The sequence below is a fragment of the Corvus kubaryi genome, unplaced genomic scaffold (genome assembly GCF_017639235.1).
Source record: "Corvus kubaryi isolate FWS band 111438036 unplaced genomic scaffold, C.kubaryi_AGA036_p1.0 37041, whole genome shotgun sequence".
NCBI classification, from domain to species: Eukaryota; Metazoa; Chordata; class Aves; order Passeriformes; family Corvidae; genus Corvus; species Corvus kubaryi.
Window position 1 is genome coordinate 228601 of NW_024581018.1, and position 17758 is coordinate 246358.

At 43.8% G+C, this 17758-nt stretch overlaps 1 protein-coding gene across 3 annotated transcripts; it reads right to left on the reverse strand.

Annotated features, from left to right (window-relative positions):
- Positions 1-51: 51 nt before the first annotated feature.
- On the reverse strand, positions 52-16771 carry SAG (S-antigen visual arrestin). Of its 3 annotated transcripts, XM_042020695.1 has the most exons (17): positions 16573-16771; positions 15224-15391; positions 14589-14649; positions 14459-14503; positions 14000-14193; positions 13218-13277; positions 12060-12127; positions 11739-11874; positions 11348-11432; positions 10067-10139; positions 8913-9050; positions 8536-8613; positions 7636-7659; positions 7161-7225; positions 2858-2898; positions 1821-1830; positions 1057-1174 (listed from the first exon to the last, which is right to left on the reverse strand). In XM_042020695.1, exons 2-15 carry the CDS (start codon positions 15320-15322, stop codon positions 2885-2887), a joined length of 1140 nt encoding a protein of 379 aa, XP_041876629.1. In that variant the 5' UTR covers positions 15323-15391; positions 16573-16771; the 3' UTR covers positions 1057-1174; positions 1821-1830; positions 2858-2884. The 3 variants fall into 3 exon arrangements, with proteins under 3 accessions (XP_041876627.1, XP_041876630.1, XP_041876629.1); XM_042020693.1 differs by lacking the exon at positions 2858-2898 and having other exon boundaries at positions 52-1174; positions 16573-16768; XM_042020696.1 differs by lacking the exons at positions 2858-2898; positions 16573-16771 and having other exon boundaries at positions 52-1174; positions 14000-14195; positions 14460-14503; positions 15224-15254.
- Positions 16772-17758: the final 987 nt, after the last annotated feature.

Below are 17758 nucleotides of genomic sequence, written 5' to 3' on the forward strand. Positions count from 1 at the left end.
GGGACACTGAAAAGCAGATTTAAAGCAAAAATGAGAAAAAGAAAACACCCATTGTTTTACATGCAAAATGTAATTAGCTGATGCAACTTACTTCAGCAAAAACCTAAGTGAAATTCAGGAAAAGATCTTACATTTACATGGATAATGAGAATATCCAGATCAACAAGAGAAAACAGTTTCCAGAATGCAATCTCACTTTTTAGAGCATAAACCAACTGCTGGCAGATGGATGTTGGGAAAGGCTCCTCAGCTTATGGCTGTGCCATAATTTCCTCCTTAGTTTTCCTGCACCCTCTTTTGAAGTAGTTGCCTACAGGAAACTAGAATAAATACAAGCTCTGTCTGGACTTGTATTTCTGTTTGGGGTTGTATATAGGGAGCTTTAAGCAATTCATGGACAGTGCACATTTATCTCATCTTTAATACCGTGGTTGTTAAGCATATTGCTAGAAAGCTAATACTGTGTATCAGCATTGTCTCTGCTAGGGGAGACAACTTGTGAGACGTTTACTGGTACAGAAAGGGGATGTAAAAACCACATGGGCAAAGTGCAAGCACTGAAAAAATTCACTGGCTGAATTTGGTAAAGCATCAACACAAAAGCAACCAGAAGGAAATAAAATCAGTTTTGTACAGTCTGCTGAGAAACTTTGATGAATCACCCACAGCTGCAAGCCAGCCTTCCAGGCTAGGATTTGGTGCACTGGCACTTCAAAGTCACAAACTCTGACACTGAATAAGTCCAGGCAGGCTGCATAAACCCTCATTTAAGCTCTCACCAGTGCTGAAAGCAACCAACCTTTTTATTAGGCAGCCCTGAAAGCAGAAGTCATGACATGGCAGCTGTCCCATCTTCCTCTGGTAGCTCGAGTAAGCACCAGGTGCTGTGTTTGCCACATTCCTCCAGAGGTGACTCTTGTAATAAGCAATAGAGATTCCTGATGTCATGTCCACTGACTCAGGGCTAATCCCTGGAAGACCATGCATGAACTGAGAACATGCAGATTTACTAGAAACTTAGGTCCTACATTTCTAATTGAAGCCAGACAACACAGCTCCTCTGTCAGCCTGTTCTTTTAATCACTCATCAGTTGAGGGTGAATTCTTGTCCTCTTCATCAGGTGTATTTTTTAGCTGCTGACGAGCAAACTCCTCGAATACCAGCTCTGCTTCACTGCAATGGAAGAAACACAGGTCTTTCAAAATTATGTTACCCTATTTTTACACCAGTAGACTAGAGGCAACACAAAAGAGGAAGGAGAGAAGCCCAGAGCAGGCTGGTAGTGTTTCCTTTGTCTCCAAAGGGATTGGGACCACATTCCCACAGGCACCATGTTCACTGGTGCTATTCTAGCTAAAATGAAAAAAGTTGATTGAGCAAGTCAAGGCACAAACGGAGGATATTTTCATCTGTACTGAATCATGTCCATTCCAAATACATATTTATCAGCTAGCTGAACAGCCTAGAGCCTGCAAGGGGCTTTGTGTGAGAATAAAATGTGAAACCTTTCATCCTTATTCCTTCTATACTAAAAGAGAGGCACATCAAACCTATTAAGTTCCTTAAACTCAGAGCTACAGGGCATCAGCTCTACACAAACACACCCCTCCTGGGTGTGTTTGCACTGTTAGGCAAAACAATCTCTTAATCTATCTTCACATGGTCAGTGACTGCTATTTAACTCAGAGCAGCCATTTGTCAGACCACAGTAACTTTCTCACTTTGGATTTTGAGCTGGGGATTTTTGGACAATTTTGAGGAGTTTTTAAGAGTCAATGCACAAGTATAGCTAGAATGTGAAATACTAAAAGAAACTTACCCATCCTTCCCTGCAGTCGTGAGCATGCAGCAAAGGAGGAAAAAAGACACACCGGGCAGTTAGAAGAGCAGATGCTAAAACATTTGCAAAATATTTAATGCAAAAATGTACAGACTGACAAGTCAGAGCAGTGACAAGAAGCAGGATCTGCAGCAGTATAAGCAGAATTCCAGAAAGTCTCAAAATGGGTATACATACACCTGAGGAGGCAAAACTTTATGTCCCAAACAGAAAAGCATTCCAGCAATGCTGCCCAAGCCATCTGAAGGGCTGAGGAGCAAAGACAGATTTTCCCATCTATGCTTGCTGGTGGTCACAGCTGTGGGAGACCTCTGTGCACACAGCTGGACTCTGAGCTGACAGTGCTTGCATGACATGATGTCAGCTTTAATTGCTCTATTGCTGTGATTGAAGAAGTCAGCTGATGAGAAGACAATGTTCTTGTTCAACAAACATGAGGGTATTAAAATTAAAGGTCAAGGTACAGAGACAGCTCAGGGGTCTCTCATCAGATGGGTTAAGCCCTTTGGGGCAACACTCCTGATTTCATCTTGTCCTAAAAATGGTCTCAAGACCTTTGGCATTTGTGTTTCCTGAGTGGGATCTTTGCTAACCACACTACAACAAATCCTGCTTGCTAGCAGGATTCCTTGGAAGTTGTTTAAGCACAGCCTAAAATAAGCAGAACAGACTTTATTTGCAGGGATTTTATTGTTCTCACATATTTTAGCAAGGCACAGTCACTTCACTGGCTTACTTCCCATGGCTTTGGATTAGGGAGCAAAGCACCCTTGTTCTACAGAAGTCAGCAGGAATCTGGGGCACTTCAGTGACTGGATAACTCACTACCTGGAGAATTCCCATCCACAACACACACTGCAATCAAGGGCAACCAAGTCGTGACAAGCACTGCTGGAAAAGTCAGCATTAAAAGTGTGCCAAAGGCAGCCACTCCAGCCAAAATGCCTCAAAGGATGGGTTGTGTAAAGACACTCCTGATGGCATCTCTCCAGACCAGGATGGTTTCAAATACTCACAGAAGCCAAGATGAAGTCTGGAAAGTCTCAGGGCATGTGTGCTTGATTGAAATGGATTTAAAATGAAACATTTAGAACTTCTAAAATTTCCAACATATAAAGCATCATTCTCATTCAATTTTTCCTCCAATTTTTATTCTTTAGTCTGCTCTCTTTCGCCACTTGGAGGTACTTTCATTAGTATGGGAACAGTGATAGCAGTGACGTGGGTGAAGCTGAGCAAGAGCCCCACCAGCGATTTGAAACCAATTTTACAGAATGGAGTGCAGGGGGAAATAGGTATTGTTTCAATTGGGCATATGTTTTACTGTCAGATAAATGATTACTGAGTCAATACATAGATAGTGTGGCAGCAGAGTAGTGCTTGTAATATACCTCAGATGGAAGATTACATTTGGAGATGCACCACTTCACCTTCAGGCTGCAACACTATCTCCAACATGCTGCACCATAGCAGGGAGTTTGGTCCACTCCAGAGTTCTCTGGCTGTCCTGTGGCTTATTTAATATTAGAATATTGAAAAATTCTCAGAAAATGGGTAGCCTTTTGCTGCTTCTAATTAGCATTCCAGCAATTGTTTTGAGGGTTGGGATGGGAGGGGGATCCATGAGGGTCCAAATTACCATCGTCCTCTCAGCAGAGGGTTTTCTGGAAGCTTTTATTATGCAGCCACAGAAATTATTCCATATAATTAAAGTCATAGCATGTGGTAATTTTCATTATAAACTTGCTTTTAACCTCTCTTAACTTGATTGGGGAGAAAAGAAAAAGAGAATAGGTTTTGTTATTTTCCAAGACATTCAATGCTTTAAAATTTCCTAATTTCTGAAAGTCACAACACCAAAACAGGGAAAGTATTGCTTTACTGTTAGAGGGACAAAGCACTCCTGGGTTTCTTGAAAACAGCCCTTTTGTGCAAGTTTAACTAGGGAGGAGATAAATGGTCATTTGTTGAACAACAGCCAAAACAAAGGCCAGTAACCAAGACATAGGCCCACAAAATGTAAAACATCAGGAGATTGGCAGGAAAACCCCAGACCAAAGAACTCATGCTGAGACCACAGCCTTGAGGAAAACCCAGCAGGAATTTCTGGGTTAACTGCTGATCAGGAAAGGTCTTGGAAGCATGAAGAGGTACAGCCCAGTTTGAATCTACCTTTAAAAGAAACAGATCCCTACACATTTTTTGTCAACAGGCGAAACAGAGAGACTGCCAATGTGACAGGAGCTGCTTTGCCTAAAAATAACCACATGTGAACCACATGGGTCCAAAAACAGTCACAAAACCAGCACACATGAAACATGCAAATCCTGGCCTAGCAGAAGACCAAGAGAAGGAAGCAATAAATAAACACAGGGAAGGAAAGGTAGCAAGCTGTTTCTTTTCTGTCTCCTCCAGGCGCAGGGAAGAAAGATCAAGCAATCTGCAATAGCCATGCACTGTGACAGACCTGCTGTTTACTGAGTGATGAATGCTTCAGAGCTTGCTCACAGACAACTGGAGAGGGCAAAGCCATCTGCTGTGAAACAGAGCACACAGCACTTGCTCACGCTTGCCCTGGTTTGGCCCTGAAAAAATTACATCACGTTCTTGGGAAGCTTATGTTTCTGAGGCTCTCTGTACTCAAGTCAGCCCTGCATGATTAAATGCATTGATGCAACATGTTTTACTTCTGCCATAAATCACCTTGGCTAGAGAAAAGGATATTCACCCACTGCAAAATAAATCATAATATGTGGCCTTTTTTAATCCCACTCCAGCTTTAACTCCATAAAATGGTTGCTCTGACTTCTTTCTGTTCTTCCAGCTATGCCTTAGGACAGTCAAGTGAGCAGGAAGGTGCAATAGGCAAACTGATCACTACTGACTCGTCAGTAAAAACAAAAGAGAATGGAAAAAGAAGACATGGAGTGATCTCAAAACTGCCTGTGCATGCACCTCTGCGTGCACCCACTGCAGAGGCTGCTGAACAAGCCAACAAAGAAAAATTACATCTTCTGGGACCTTCGAGAGTCTAAACACTGTTTGTTGAAACTCCATCTCTGCAATTAAGTCTTGATTTGCTTGATTCCAAATTAGATGGTATTTCACTAATGAAACACATTATGTTTCTCAGAGTTCATGAGCTAAAGTGGTAGAATAAAAAATTTAAAAGCCTGAACTCACAACTGGGAAAAGTGATGAAGCACAGTGCATGGAAAACTACCAGCCAATAAAGCTGAAAAGTTTTTCAGTTTACCAGCTTCATATGGGAGACTGTTTTATTCCCTGTAATGAGCTCAGACACCACATTCCAGCACAGTTTTCAAGTCAGCTATTCAGGCTTCAGAGGAATTTTCTGTTGTGTTAGGGTATCTTTTTTTAAGAGAAAGCATTTATTTCCTGAGTTGACCATTTGCAGGGCTTTCCCATGGGAGAGCTCCTGAAACTACCTGCATTTTTTTCAGTTTATAAGAAACCTGGTATTTCCATCTGTACAAAATGCATGGACCATAGCTGACACTTCTGACAGCAAGCTCCTAGAAGACTTTGATGTAGCAAACAACATATGGGTGGTGCCTCTTGTAAGAGGATGTGCTGGGGAAAGCAATCTGAGAAATATTGCAGCTCTCCATTTCCCTTCTGCCCACATCCTTTTGAGTGTACTGTATAAAGGAGTACATCAGCCCTCCTTTGAAATGATCTTAGAAGGGAGAAGTGTCTGACTTCCATTTTTCCTCATATTACAAATGCTTCTGCCAGAAGTATAAAGTAATAAAAAGGGAGTTGTAGCATTTTTAACACCAAAAAAGTAATGTAAAAAAAAATTCCCACCACTAAAAATGTAGAATTCTTTATAGCTGCCTAAACCTTTGGATGAGCCTTGTTAGAAGTTTTCAAGCTTTGCTTGGTGTCCATGAAAGCTCCTGAGCTGCCCAGAGGCACTAGATGGCTCTCACCAGTCACACTGCTGGGATCACCAGTGCCATCCCAGCCCCCCACCACTTCTATGCCAAGAGAATGTGCTGGCACTGCTCACAGCACGGGCTTTCCCAAGGAAAATGAGTTTCCTGTAGTGCAGCTGTTACAGGAGAGATAAAACCGACCTTTGTCCACTCCAGCACATCAATAATTAGCAAAGCCTGATTCCCAACCAGAGCAGCTGAAGGTGGAGTAGATCACCAGCTCTCATCACTCACACTTGATTCCTCCAACAATTTCACACAGTAAGGACTCAAGTCACCCCTTTCTAATGCTTCCAGTATAGACCAAAGCATCTATCTCAGGGTAAGTCTTCTCACAGGTTCCACCATCACTTTCAAGTTTCATGTTCTTAGAAATAGCAGCTTTAGATCAGTTTGGGCACAAAGAGAAAAAGAAAGAAAGAAAAAGCCACACAAAAGCAGCCATGGCTTTTGTTTGGAGCCTATGAAACTCTGTCCCAGCATAGAGGATAGGACAAGACGGCTCATCTGTAACAGACCCAGCATGAAAGGGCTGGTGTGTCTGGTGGTCAAGAGCAGCTTCAGATGCTGTTCAGGAGCTTCTGATTGAGTGTGAGCACCTTGCCATCTGTGGTGCTCACCACCGGCAAACAGAGCCAGTCAGGGCCTGGGGAAGTGGGAGGATGCTCCTGACAGCCTGTGGTTTTGGCATCTGATCCCAAGCCTCAAGATGCCTGGGGAAGGCTTGCTCCTTACACTGTTACAGAGTTCCCCCACTTCCACGTAGAGACCTGACATTGAAGAGATGCTCGTCTTGGATAACCACTGAACAAGAAGGCCACATCACAGACACCATGGCAAATGCCACATCAAGGTAACAGGGACTCAAGAATCATCAGTAGTTTTATCACCTCTTCACCTTGCTTAAAACTATTTGACTTTGTACAATGGTCATGTGTGTTAGGTGTTTTCTGTGTCAGATTTTTTTTTTTGCTTATACTGCAGTCTGGCTGGGAATTGCTGACAGCTTCATGTAGGATATTTTGCACTGCAGTCATGACATTTAACTGTGCAGATCTTCCTCAAACCCCTGTTCTTTGAGCTGTGATTCCATACGTTAAAGATGAAAGGGAACATGACTCATTTTCATTTTCTCCCATCTTAGCATCCCTGCTCTCTGTTATTTCATGCCTGGAGGTTGATACATACATAGATACATACACACACATCTATGTACACACAAGCACACAGAGCAGCTCCATACTGGAGCCTTGTATGCTCTGAAGGCTTCCTGTAGCACAAATCCCTCTCAGCCTTACAACGGTGAGATCTCACCAGAGCCTCTAATGAACAAAGGCAAAAACCAGGTGTAACTGACCTGCTGGGTTCTTCTCCTCAGGTTTGCGGTGCATGAGACGAAATGGCAGCTCTGTGCCCACTTCACTTTAGGGAGAAGAAAGAATGCTTCAGATCCACAGCTCCACACACATGCCTGGTTCAGCCTCCCTCCTCCTCAGGCCAGCCTGAGCCCTCAACTCCAGCTTCACCCATTCTTTCATAGTTTTGTAATCATAATTTTCCCCTCAAAAAAAGTTAAGCTCCAATTTTTCTACAAATATCCCAGGCATATCCACTTTCATAGACTGGGTTTCTTGTGTGCTGAAGATACTTGCATGTACATAAAATCAAAAGATATTTTTGTAATTGCTTCATTTTCACAGCTGAACCACAGACTTCTTGCTTCTAACAGCTTAAGGGATAGTTACTTTTTTTAGGGAGATGGGAATAAGAAAGCATAAAAAGATGAACTAACAACTAGGACTGCATGGTCTGCAGAGGAAGATGACATTTACCTGGAAGTGAGGTCTCCCAGCATGCTAGAAAAGAAAACAAGGAAAAAAACAAAGCATATTTAATGCCTTTCCATTCTGGTGCTCCAGCAAATGCTGTTTTATTGGTGGACTACTGAAATCTCTTTTCTCATATACTGTTCTCTACTTGCCACAAATTCAACTGAATTGGTTTTTAAAAAAGATAGTCTTACTTTTTCATGTCATTCCTATGGAGAAGGAGTCTAAGTTTTTGAACTCCTGACCAAGTGCCGGGCATGGCTCCTTTTCCAAGAGCCAGAAGGCAAGTGGATGACCACAGAAGGCAGCAGGCATTTTATCATGCTTTTTGCAAATCTTTGATGCATTTTTATGGACAGATGAATGAAATACAAGTGTGAACAGTGACTAGAATCAACTGAGAGTCACTATCCTTGTCCTTTTCTGCACTGTATCCTGGAACTAACTCATGTTGATAACATCAGCTTTATCCAGAAAGCTGGCTGAGTACAGAACCTGAGCTACTATATTTATGACTCTCAGGCAGATATTTTCACCTATTGCTCTGGGAGAACAGCAATGCCAACATAAAAGTTCACACAAAGTTTCACCTCACTTCTCACAAAATAGGTTATGGCTTTGAAACAAAAGATTGCAATGCAAACCAGAGGTTCCTACTTCAACCATAAAGTTATACGGTATCTAAGGAGAGGAATACAAACCCTTTGGCTTAGGACAAGTTCTGTGGATAGGCCAAGATTGTTTTCCAGGCAATTTATGCTTTATAGGGAGCCTTACGTCCTATAACATGTGCCCTTTCTCTTGGGGGCGGACTGTTCTGCTCTCTCCTCACCCATCAATGACATAAACACACTCCCCTCCCTTAACTCCAGGCAGATGTAGCAAAAAGTGTGTTACACTTACCCTGGAACAGTGAGCTTCACTTTGACCTTGTAGGAAACCAGAATCCCCATCACTGCCTTGTCTATTCCATCCTTAATGCTGCCAGAGAAAACAGAGAGCAGTGTGAGGTGCAGAGCAACATAGCAACAACACATGCCTGGAGCAAGAACTAGGGGAACATCCTGGAAGTGGGAAGGCAGGCAAGCCTCAGGTACAGCCAACACCTCTCCAGATCTGTGATCGCTGTTCACCCGGAATGAACACGATGGCAGAAGCACTCGTGCTACACGTACCCACCCGGGCACACCTTTACAAAGTCTTGAGGGAAGTGTCTGCTCCATCCTCCCCTCTTCTCTGTAACTCTCCCACTACCTGGGACCATTTAAAATTCCACTCACATAGTACTAGAAGCCAAGTTGGTGTCCTCATCCTTCAGTTTTCCATCCAGAGCTATTTCCCTTGTCTCCCGGTTATTTGCAAGCAAGGGCAAAAGTGTCAGTGTCTTGGTCAGGCTGCTGTTGGGCTGCACCTTCTCCCTGAAAATAAGAAGGGAAGTGATACACAGTGATTAAGCAGAGTTATACACCCTGCTAGGAGAATTTCAAAACAGATTACAAAGCTGCCCAAAAGGAGAGGAATTTATCTGTCCAAATCCAGTTGTCAACAATGCAGATGTCCACCTCTAATCTAATCAGCAAAATTCCCTTTATAATCAGCAGAGAAAAACAAGCACTTACAGAAAATGCTTGATTTCACATTAAGGCAGAAAAGTAGGTCAAAACCACCATAGAATAATAGAATAGTTTAGGTTGGAAAAGCCCTTTAGGATTATCAAGTCCAACTATTAACCCAGTACTGCCAAGGCCACCAGTCTATTTTTCCTAATATCCAACCTACACCTCTCCTCAGCTGCAACTTGAGGTTACTTCCTCTGTGCTGCAGACCTCTGAATTTGGACAGAATGAATCCTAGTTGAGAATACCAATACTGAATGGAAAACATGTCCCTAAGCTACAGAGCAGAACACCAGACAAAGTACTTGGGTGTGCCCAACCCTCCTCACAGAGTGAGGTTCAGAGCTGCACTGCCAGTGCAATGAAAAAAAGGAAGTGGTTCTCCATAACATCTACAGGCTCAAGGTTTCCGTGGGCTTTCTCAGGCCAGAAGAAACCACATGAAATGCTGTTGCTCAAGCAAGAGGGTCCATGACTTCCACTCAAACAGCAGCACCTTTCAGAAGTGTTGCATCTCTATTTGAAGATTTCCAGCAACGGGGAACCTTCCGCCGCTGCCACTAAGCTTGTCTAGCAGGTAATTACTCTTCAAACCTCTTCTGCAACATCCCTGTTCCCTGAAAAAACATGAGGATCTCTGCTGCTCTGTGAAAAGGGGACCAGCTGCATCCAGAGAGTATGAGTGGTGTGGCACACACAAGGTAAGAGGAGAGAGCACTGTAACAGCAGGAGACTGTCAGACTGTAATTATGAGAACCTCCCACTACTGATGACGAGGGTAATTAAAAGGGTGTGAAGGAGCAGGAGCATTCACTCACTGTGCTTCCTCAGCAGCCACCACTTTGGTATAGAAGTCACTGGAGTACAGCACCACATTGGCCACCTGCTCCACTGAGGGAGAAAGAAGAAAGCAGACACTCAGGTGTCCACAAACAACACAGTTGCCCCCACCCCAAGTCCCAGGAGTGGGAAACATGGTGAAGACAGCAGAAAACCCCATCCATTTAGAGCCTGAAGGGACCACCAGGTCAGATAGTCTGACCTGGACAGAGACCAACAGCACACCAATGGCCAAAGTCTGTCTTCCCTGAAAGGCATCTTGCCTTGATTTGGAGACAACAGAAAGTCAATAACCCACAAGCAGATTCTCTTGGGATCTTCTCTTTCTATCACAGAGATCTCCTTCTTCCTTCTCTGTTTGGGTCTGCTTTTATCTCTGGTCCTGGTATCTCTTGTGTGCCTACAGCCCATGCATGTGGAGACAGCATCAGCACAGACTGCAGTCAAGAGCCTGTGGTAACAAATGGCTTATATTCTTATTATATAAACCCCAAAGTAATTCTGACTGAAACACTGAAGACGAGAGAACCTGGGACCAACGAGGTCTTTTTAAGCCTAACAGAGGAATATCAGCCTAAAAATATTTGGGAATCACAGTGCATCCCAGACTGGCACTGAAACAGCTTTCTCTGGTATAGTTCTGTAGGAACCTCAGCCATTTTGTTCCCCTGCCTTCTTTTCTCTTTCCTATCCTCTGTCTTTCAGACTGTCTTCCCCAGCTCCACAGCTTGTGGGATGAAAACATGTAGTGTCACAGATAAAACACTGGCACAGCATGGAAGCTCAGCCCCTGTCCTCAGCTTCTTGAGAAGGAATGACACCACTGCTGGCAGAGTGGGTGTTTCTCACACTGCCAGAGGTTTCTGGAACACCAGACAAAGCTGTATGTGATCTAGGCACATTCACAGTTAGCAGGAGCATCACACTGACAGGGAGCCCTTCCCACTGACCTCCCAAAAATGTGGATTTTTCTCCACTTTTCCCACACCTGCATTGCCCACTGTAGGTGCCAGACCCTTTCTCTTTTTCTAGGGGGGGACAATCTGGTACCTGAAATTAAGACATACAAGTAACCACAAGAATCAGGAAAAAAGGTACAGCACTTCGCTTGACAAACAGCAAAGAAACAGCAACACACAGGGGGAGGGAAAAATTCCTCATATCCCCAACTGCCTTCTTAAACTGCTACAAGCACTAAATTCTGGCTCTCTTTCAGTCCTATTGTGCTCAAAGAATCCCAAGCAACAGTAAAAACATACCCTGGACTTTGATCTTCTTCACTGTTTTCTCTGTGCAGTTGTTGATGGTGACAGTCACTGGAATGGGCTCGCCATGGTAGTATAGCTAGAAGGAATGTGATGCTCTGAAATCCAGCCAGGAGACTTCTTCCAAGCCCTAAACCCATCTTAAATTCCCCCAGATTACACCTCACAGAGCCCAGATAGGGGAAGATGACCCTTCCCAGCGATTCATGACCTCAAATATGTTTGGTAACAGGGTTTCAGCCACCCCTAGCAGTAGCCACTGACTGAAATTACATTAGAGCCCTTGAGTGCTGGGACAAGTCAGTCTCAGCTGGGAAAGCAGCAAAATGCCCATTGGCCTGCAGATATCATGATGTCCCCAGCCCCAGGGCAAACACCCCCTGACCTCTTTACTGAGGCAAGCTTTCAGGTGCAGGGGCTTGTTGGACATGAAGAACTGCCAGGTGGTCTCCGCACAAGGCTGCGGTCCCGGCTTCTCCGGAGCATACTGCATCTTACGGATCAGCAGACGTGCAGAGCTCCTGGGAAGTAACAGAGGACAACACGGTGACACCTGGTGCTTGGCAGAGGCAGGAGTTCTGCATTCCCATGTGCTCACACCCGAGAAGCCACTGACAATGGAGGCAAAGCTGAACAAGCACCGAGGTGCATCATTGGATCACCCATCCCCTTTAAGGCAAAGCTGAAGAGAAACACATCCTGTTACCTCCTATGAATTCTCTCTTCCACATTTTCTGTTGAGAAAGCTTTCACCTCAAAGTCCACCCCACAAGTCTGCCAGAGAGAGAGAGAGGACAGCTGTGAAATCAGGATCATCTGTAGATGTTTCAGCATCTTTCTGCACACCAGAAACTGGCAGACTCCTGCCAGCTGCAAATTCTTCTGGCCTCCCACCATTGTCACAGACACCCCTGACAACTGGTGTTGGCACATCCACCTGTTCCATGGTGCTTCTGATAAATGAGGTTTAATCCCAGCCTCTGAAAGAGGATGTCCCTGCTCCTGAAAGGCTTCCAGTGAGAGCAGTGCTGGAAAGGTCACATCGTAAGACTGACCAGTGTGCAGCGCTCTCTGGCCCCCCCTGGGTTTCTGAACTGAATTTCTGAGTTGGCTTTGTAATGCCAATACCAGCATCTAAGGAGTGGAAGTGATCAGGCCAAGCTAACCTTTCCTTTCACAGGTTTATAGCATTGTGGGACACCTGTGCGAGTCCAGGTAACTCTCTACAGAGACATTTTTGATAGAATATCATTCCCTGGCATAAAACACAGCTTATCCTTTTTGCACTATATTATACAACCCTCATTCCACTTTGCCTGGCTGACTGCCTAGTTCTGCTGTCCAGACAAGCATCCAGTAAAGTATAAAAGGAATCTTTTTAACAGTATCAGAAACCTTGCAGAACATATCATTATTTAGTGACTTTTACTCCAGGGTTGTTCTGTTTACACATATGTACAAGCCAGCTCTTCTCTGCATTTAATTCAGGGCAGGTCTTAACACATGTTATTTATAGCAATCTGTGAGATTTTAGGCACTCAGTCTCCTTTTCTTTCATACAGCCTCACAGCCACAATCATTTTATGTGCAGCCAACCCACAAATCATGTGGTAGTCTTAAGGAAGCTACAGCACTGCAGATTTTGTAGTCTTGCTGCTATTGGTCTGGATTCCCTTTCTTATTTTGAGGATTTCAACTCCAATTCTGTGACACCCACTTTTAGCCCTTAGTTCTTGACATTTGTGGTACAGCACAGTAAAATCAGTATCACCTTCTCCTACTCCCAAGCTAGACAAATTGACATGATTTTTTTCCATCTGACTTTCCTTAACCATGATAAGCGTAAGTGTCCCACTGGTCTCACCTTATCAACATCACGAGGTGCAGGCTGCAGACAGACCGAGCAAGGCAGGTAATCGGGGAACTGCGTGAGGAAGAAGAGGAAATGCACCAAAGCAATAGTACACAGACGTTCTAGGTAACATACTGCTCACAAAAGCACTCCTGAAGACAAGGGGTCACTCCTTGTAATGCAGTAACCCTTTGGAATTCTGGCTAGTACACTTGCCTTGTATGAACAAATCCCTCTCTGCCAAAAATACTTTAAAAGTCAAGAAAGAAAAAAAGAAAAAAGTCCACACACTACATGAATCTTCCTCAGGAACACTAAGGCAGACGTGACTGACAGTACTGGAAGGATTTCCTGTTAGAATTTGGCAGTCAGCTGTCATTTGCTGACAACATCTGGTAAAGAGCTTTTCATCTCCTTATTTGATCCACAAAGTTTTTAAAGAAAAAGGATCTAGCACTGGGGCAATGGTATAAAGTATTCCAGCCCCTCAGGAATGGGAAGGCAAGGATATATAGGGCTGTTGCTAGCATAAAGCCATTGCAAATTCCCTTGTCTTTTTAAGGAAAACAATTTTCACAGTGCTGTGACCACTGCACAGTTAGGATGCTCTTGCACTTTGCCCCTCGGGATTGCAAGAAGGAAAAAAACTATTGGTAACACCACCTGTCACTCAAAATTGGAACTTGCAGAACATGAACTCACTATTAATTCCCATCTTCAGTCCATCACCAGGCCTCAACAGCCTGGTGAGTACAGACAAGAATAGAATCAGAGGCTCCTTCTGAGATACTTACTGTAAAGAAAAAGGGATAAGCATTTTTCCCCAGCTTCTTCAGCAGAGATTCCTGCAAGAGGGTGAGAGACTCTGGCTTGTCAGCAGGCGGGTACACCTGGACCCTGGAGAAGAACAGGTCCCGGCGGAAGGTGAGGCCAATCACATCAATGTCTTCCTGGCCATAGCGGAACGCGCAGGTGAGCGACACGAACACTGAGAAGAAGCACAGGACAGGTGACACATGTGGCAGGATAACGGTGAAACATCTCCTGCCTCAGGGAGACATGGAAACTCATTTCAACACTTGAATAACCCAGTGAGTATTCATCCCATGTGTAACAACAAGCATTGCATTGATAAGAAGCCCATTCACTGGGGGAGAGTTACATTTGTACTCTTAAAAGAATAAAAAGGTTCTACCTCAGCATCTCACTCAGAAAGACAATTTCTGAGAAATACATTGCATAAAACCTCAAACCTTTTTTCCCCTTGATAATAGCAGGATCCACCAACACAACACCATCTGAAAGAAAGGAAAAAAATCAAGATTAACAGAGGATAAGCAGGGTTGAGAGCAGGAAGAGCAGCACATAACCTTGTGGACTTACCTACAGGCTCCACACTCCCTATGTTGTCAATGAAGTCCCGCTTTCCCAGGTAGATGGTCAGCTGTGGGGAGAGGATGACCACAGCTGAACTATAAAATGCTTGTGGTTGTTGAGGGAAGGGGGACACGCACATCAGGGAGCTATAAATCTTGCAGAGATCAGAACAATTCCATTTTAAATGGATTTTTTTTTTCCCACCAAACATGCAACCCACCCCCACCAGACTCAACAGGATTATTCACGTGCTTCAGGACATCAGAACTGAAGACCTGATCTAGACCAACTCCCAAAGGTACAGCAAAAATACTTGTGCATGGGACAAAGAAGTGTAGATTTTAAGATTTTTGGTGCCATCAGGTTGGAAAGACAATGAATCAGCTTTGTTTTAAACATTTACCAGCAGAAGTACAACCCAGGAGGAGAGTGAGGTGAGCTGCCTTCCTCTTGTATTATAACACATGAAAAGTTTGCCCTAAAAACTGTTTACATCATCTCCTCAAACTTAGTGCTAAATACGGCTCACACTCCTTTGTCAGACAAAAAAAAAAGGGGACAGGAAAGAGCTTTCTAGTAAGTCTCCAGTCTGACTATAGGTAAAACTCAAACCTAAATAAGCCCACTATTACCATACTCACAGCTTTGTCACGGGTGCTTTTTCTGAAGATAACTTGTTTTTGAGGAGAATCAGCATTCTTCCCACCCATCCCAGACTTTTGAGAGTCAGGGCAGCTCATGGTCAAAGACAGGGATGCAACTGTGGGTGAATGAAGCTCTTCTGTCCCAAAATGTCCTGTCCCAGATGCCTGGGAAAAACAGGTGGATGAGATTAAAGCAGTGGGTAAAAGCACTGTACTCCTGTGATGTTTCAGAACCCCTCACACATCCAAATGGTGTCTCTGTTTAAAATCTACTCAGGTGGTTTGTGTTGATAAGGAGTCAGACCAACCCCCAAATGAGACCTCATCTGTCCTGCTGCATTTTCCTCAACCAGAACCCAAAGCAACCCATTATGGGCAGAATAGCACTGAGCTCAAACCAGAATGGACCTTAAAGATAGAAGAGTCCAGCCACCTGCCCAGAAAGGCAACAATTATACTTAGAGGTAGGAAACAGCTTGCATCTGAGTGGTAAAAAACAGATGGAATAAAAAATCTTCAGGAGGAGAAAAATAATGAGGGAGAGAAAAGGGGGGGGGAGGGGAAGAGAATGGGGGAAAAAGAAGAGAAGCAGTGCAAAAAAGAAGAGGAAGGAAGAAGAGAAAGGAGAGACCACAAGGGCACAAGAGATACCCAGACAGAGAAGTCCAGAAAACCTACATCGTACAAAGCAGAGAGACCAGCTTTTCATTTTGTTGTGAGTCATAAAATAGCATCCAGGTAATCATCAGACAGCAAACTTAAAATAAGGTGAAGCATTTCCCCAGTTAACAGAAGACTCAAGGTGGCTCTGGAAATCATCAATATGAATTGAATCACAGGATTAGACACATTCACAGGGAAAAGGCCTTTGGCAGCTGCTGGACAATGATCCAGGAGCAATCCTAAGCCAGTAAGATTCTGAAGCAGAGGAGCAGCACCAGGAAAGGATGAGGCCACATGTACCCCGTCCTTACACTCCTCACCATCAGAGCTGTGTGAATGAGAGCACTGTGTTAGACAGACCCCAGCTCTGATGGAGTATGACTGTCCTTGCAGATTGCTCCCATTCTATTTCCCTGCTTACTTTCCCATTTTAAAACTGCTTCAAGAGTAAAACAGTTTCTAGGGCCTATTTGCAGACAACAAACCATAGAAAAAGGAAACACTTGGCTTCTTGGAGAGCTGAAAAAAAAGGTAATGCAGACATTAGAAACAGACCATACACATGTAAGCATTCTATTTTTATGAAGTAGGTTTTTCAAGCCCAGACCAGTATTTGTTGTTGACTAGACACACTACTCATGCTGTAGACTCAAAGAAACACACCAGCAAATAACATTAAATACCTTGCTGTGTTCCAAATGGCCCAGGAGCTTCCACAGACAGCACAGGGAACTTCTAAATTATTGAAGAAAGATGAATTTTCCAAGGCAGCTGTGTCCTATGCTTCTTTGCATCTACCAGAGGGAATCACTGCCCTCTTCACAAACAAGGAAGACAATTTGTAGGGGATTTGAAAGCTCTTCTCTAGTTGCGTCCATCCAGGATTTCAAAAATTAATCCCTCTCCAAGAGCAAATATTGTACCTGGGCTAAGATTCAACTGGGAAGTGGTTAAGTCAGCAACATTAAGCATTACCTAAGGACACTCAGGTAGTCAGCAAAGAGGTCTACAATGTCCTACTCACGTTTTGCAAAGACTACAGACTTATGTAGCACAGGACAGCTACTAAAAGCAGCTTTATTTATTCTAAAGCTGTATCTCCTCCTTCCTAGGGCTGCAAGACATCCAGCCTGGTAAGAAACTGAACAGACAAGAGCCATTTCTGAAAAAGGGAGTATATAAAACAGTAAAATGCCCTTTTGATGAACTGTCAAACACTGAGAACAATGCATTATTCTCATGATCACTAAGCAATTTATCTATTAATTCACCAGCATCCAACTGACATGCTGATGCAAAACAATACACTGCTGGCTTGTACAATCCCCTCCTCAATTTACTTACAAAAGCACAACATCAAGGATTAAAGAAATACAGATTTTTCAATTAACTTGAGCTTTTCTGTTCATTAATCTTCCAAGAGTAGCTTTCCCCCGCCAATGAATTTGGCCCTGGTATTTTGCACAACAGGTATGTGTTAACCTTGGGCTTGTGAGCTGCAGGAACAGCTGTAGGTTTCCTCTGCCTGCATCTGTTCATTTGATTACAAGAATCACAGGATATCCTGTCCACTTGCCAGCCTAACAGCTCCCTCCAGCTCAAGCCACCTTGCAGTCACAAATCAAGTTTGCTTTTCACAATCAAACACCAACATTTCCCTGAGTGTAGTGGCTGTATATTCCCAAAAAATGAATGACAGAACCCGTGTTCCTCAGCTCTTTCAAGGTCCCAGTAACATTTTATTAACTGGAGGTGGATTATTTGGAGAGCTTAATCACTACCCTAATCAACTCTGGCAAACACAAACCAACCAGGCTGGAACCACAGAAATTCACATGTGCCTGTGCTGCAGAAGGAAAGTCAGGTCTT

Excerpts from the sequence above, each read along its gene's own strand:
- SAG (XM_042020693.1), bottom strand. The coding sequence starts at position 15,322 with ATGAGCTGCCCTGACTCTCAAAAGTCTGGGATGGGTGGGAAGAATGCT. Across the intron at positions 11,433-11,738 it reads AAGCTTGCCTCAGTAAAGAG|CTATACTACCATGGCGAGCC; the intron begins GTCAGGGGGTGT and ends CATTCCTTCTAG. Across the intron at positions 7,660-8,535 it reads GTGAAGCTCACTGTTCCAGG|CATGCTGGGAGACCTCACTT; the intron begins GTAAGTGTAACA and ends TTTCTTTTCTAG.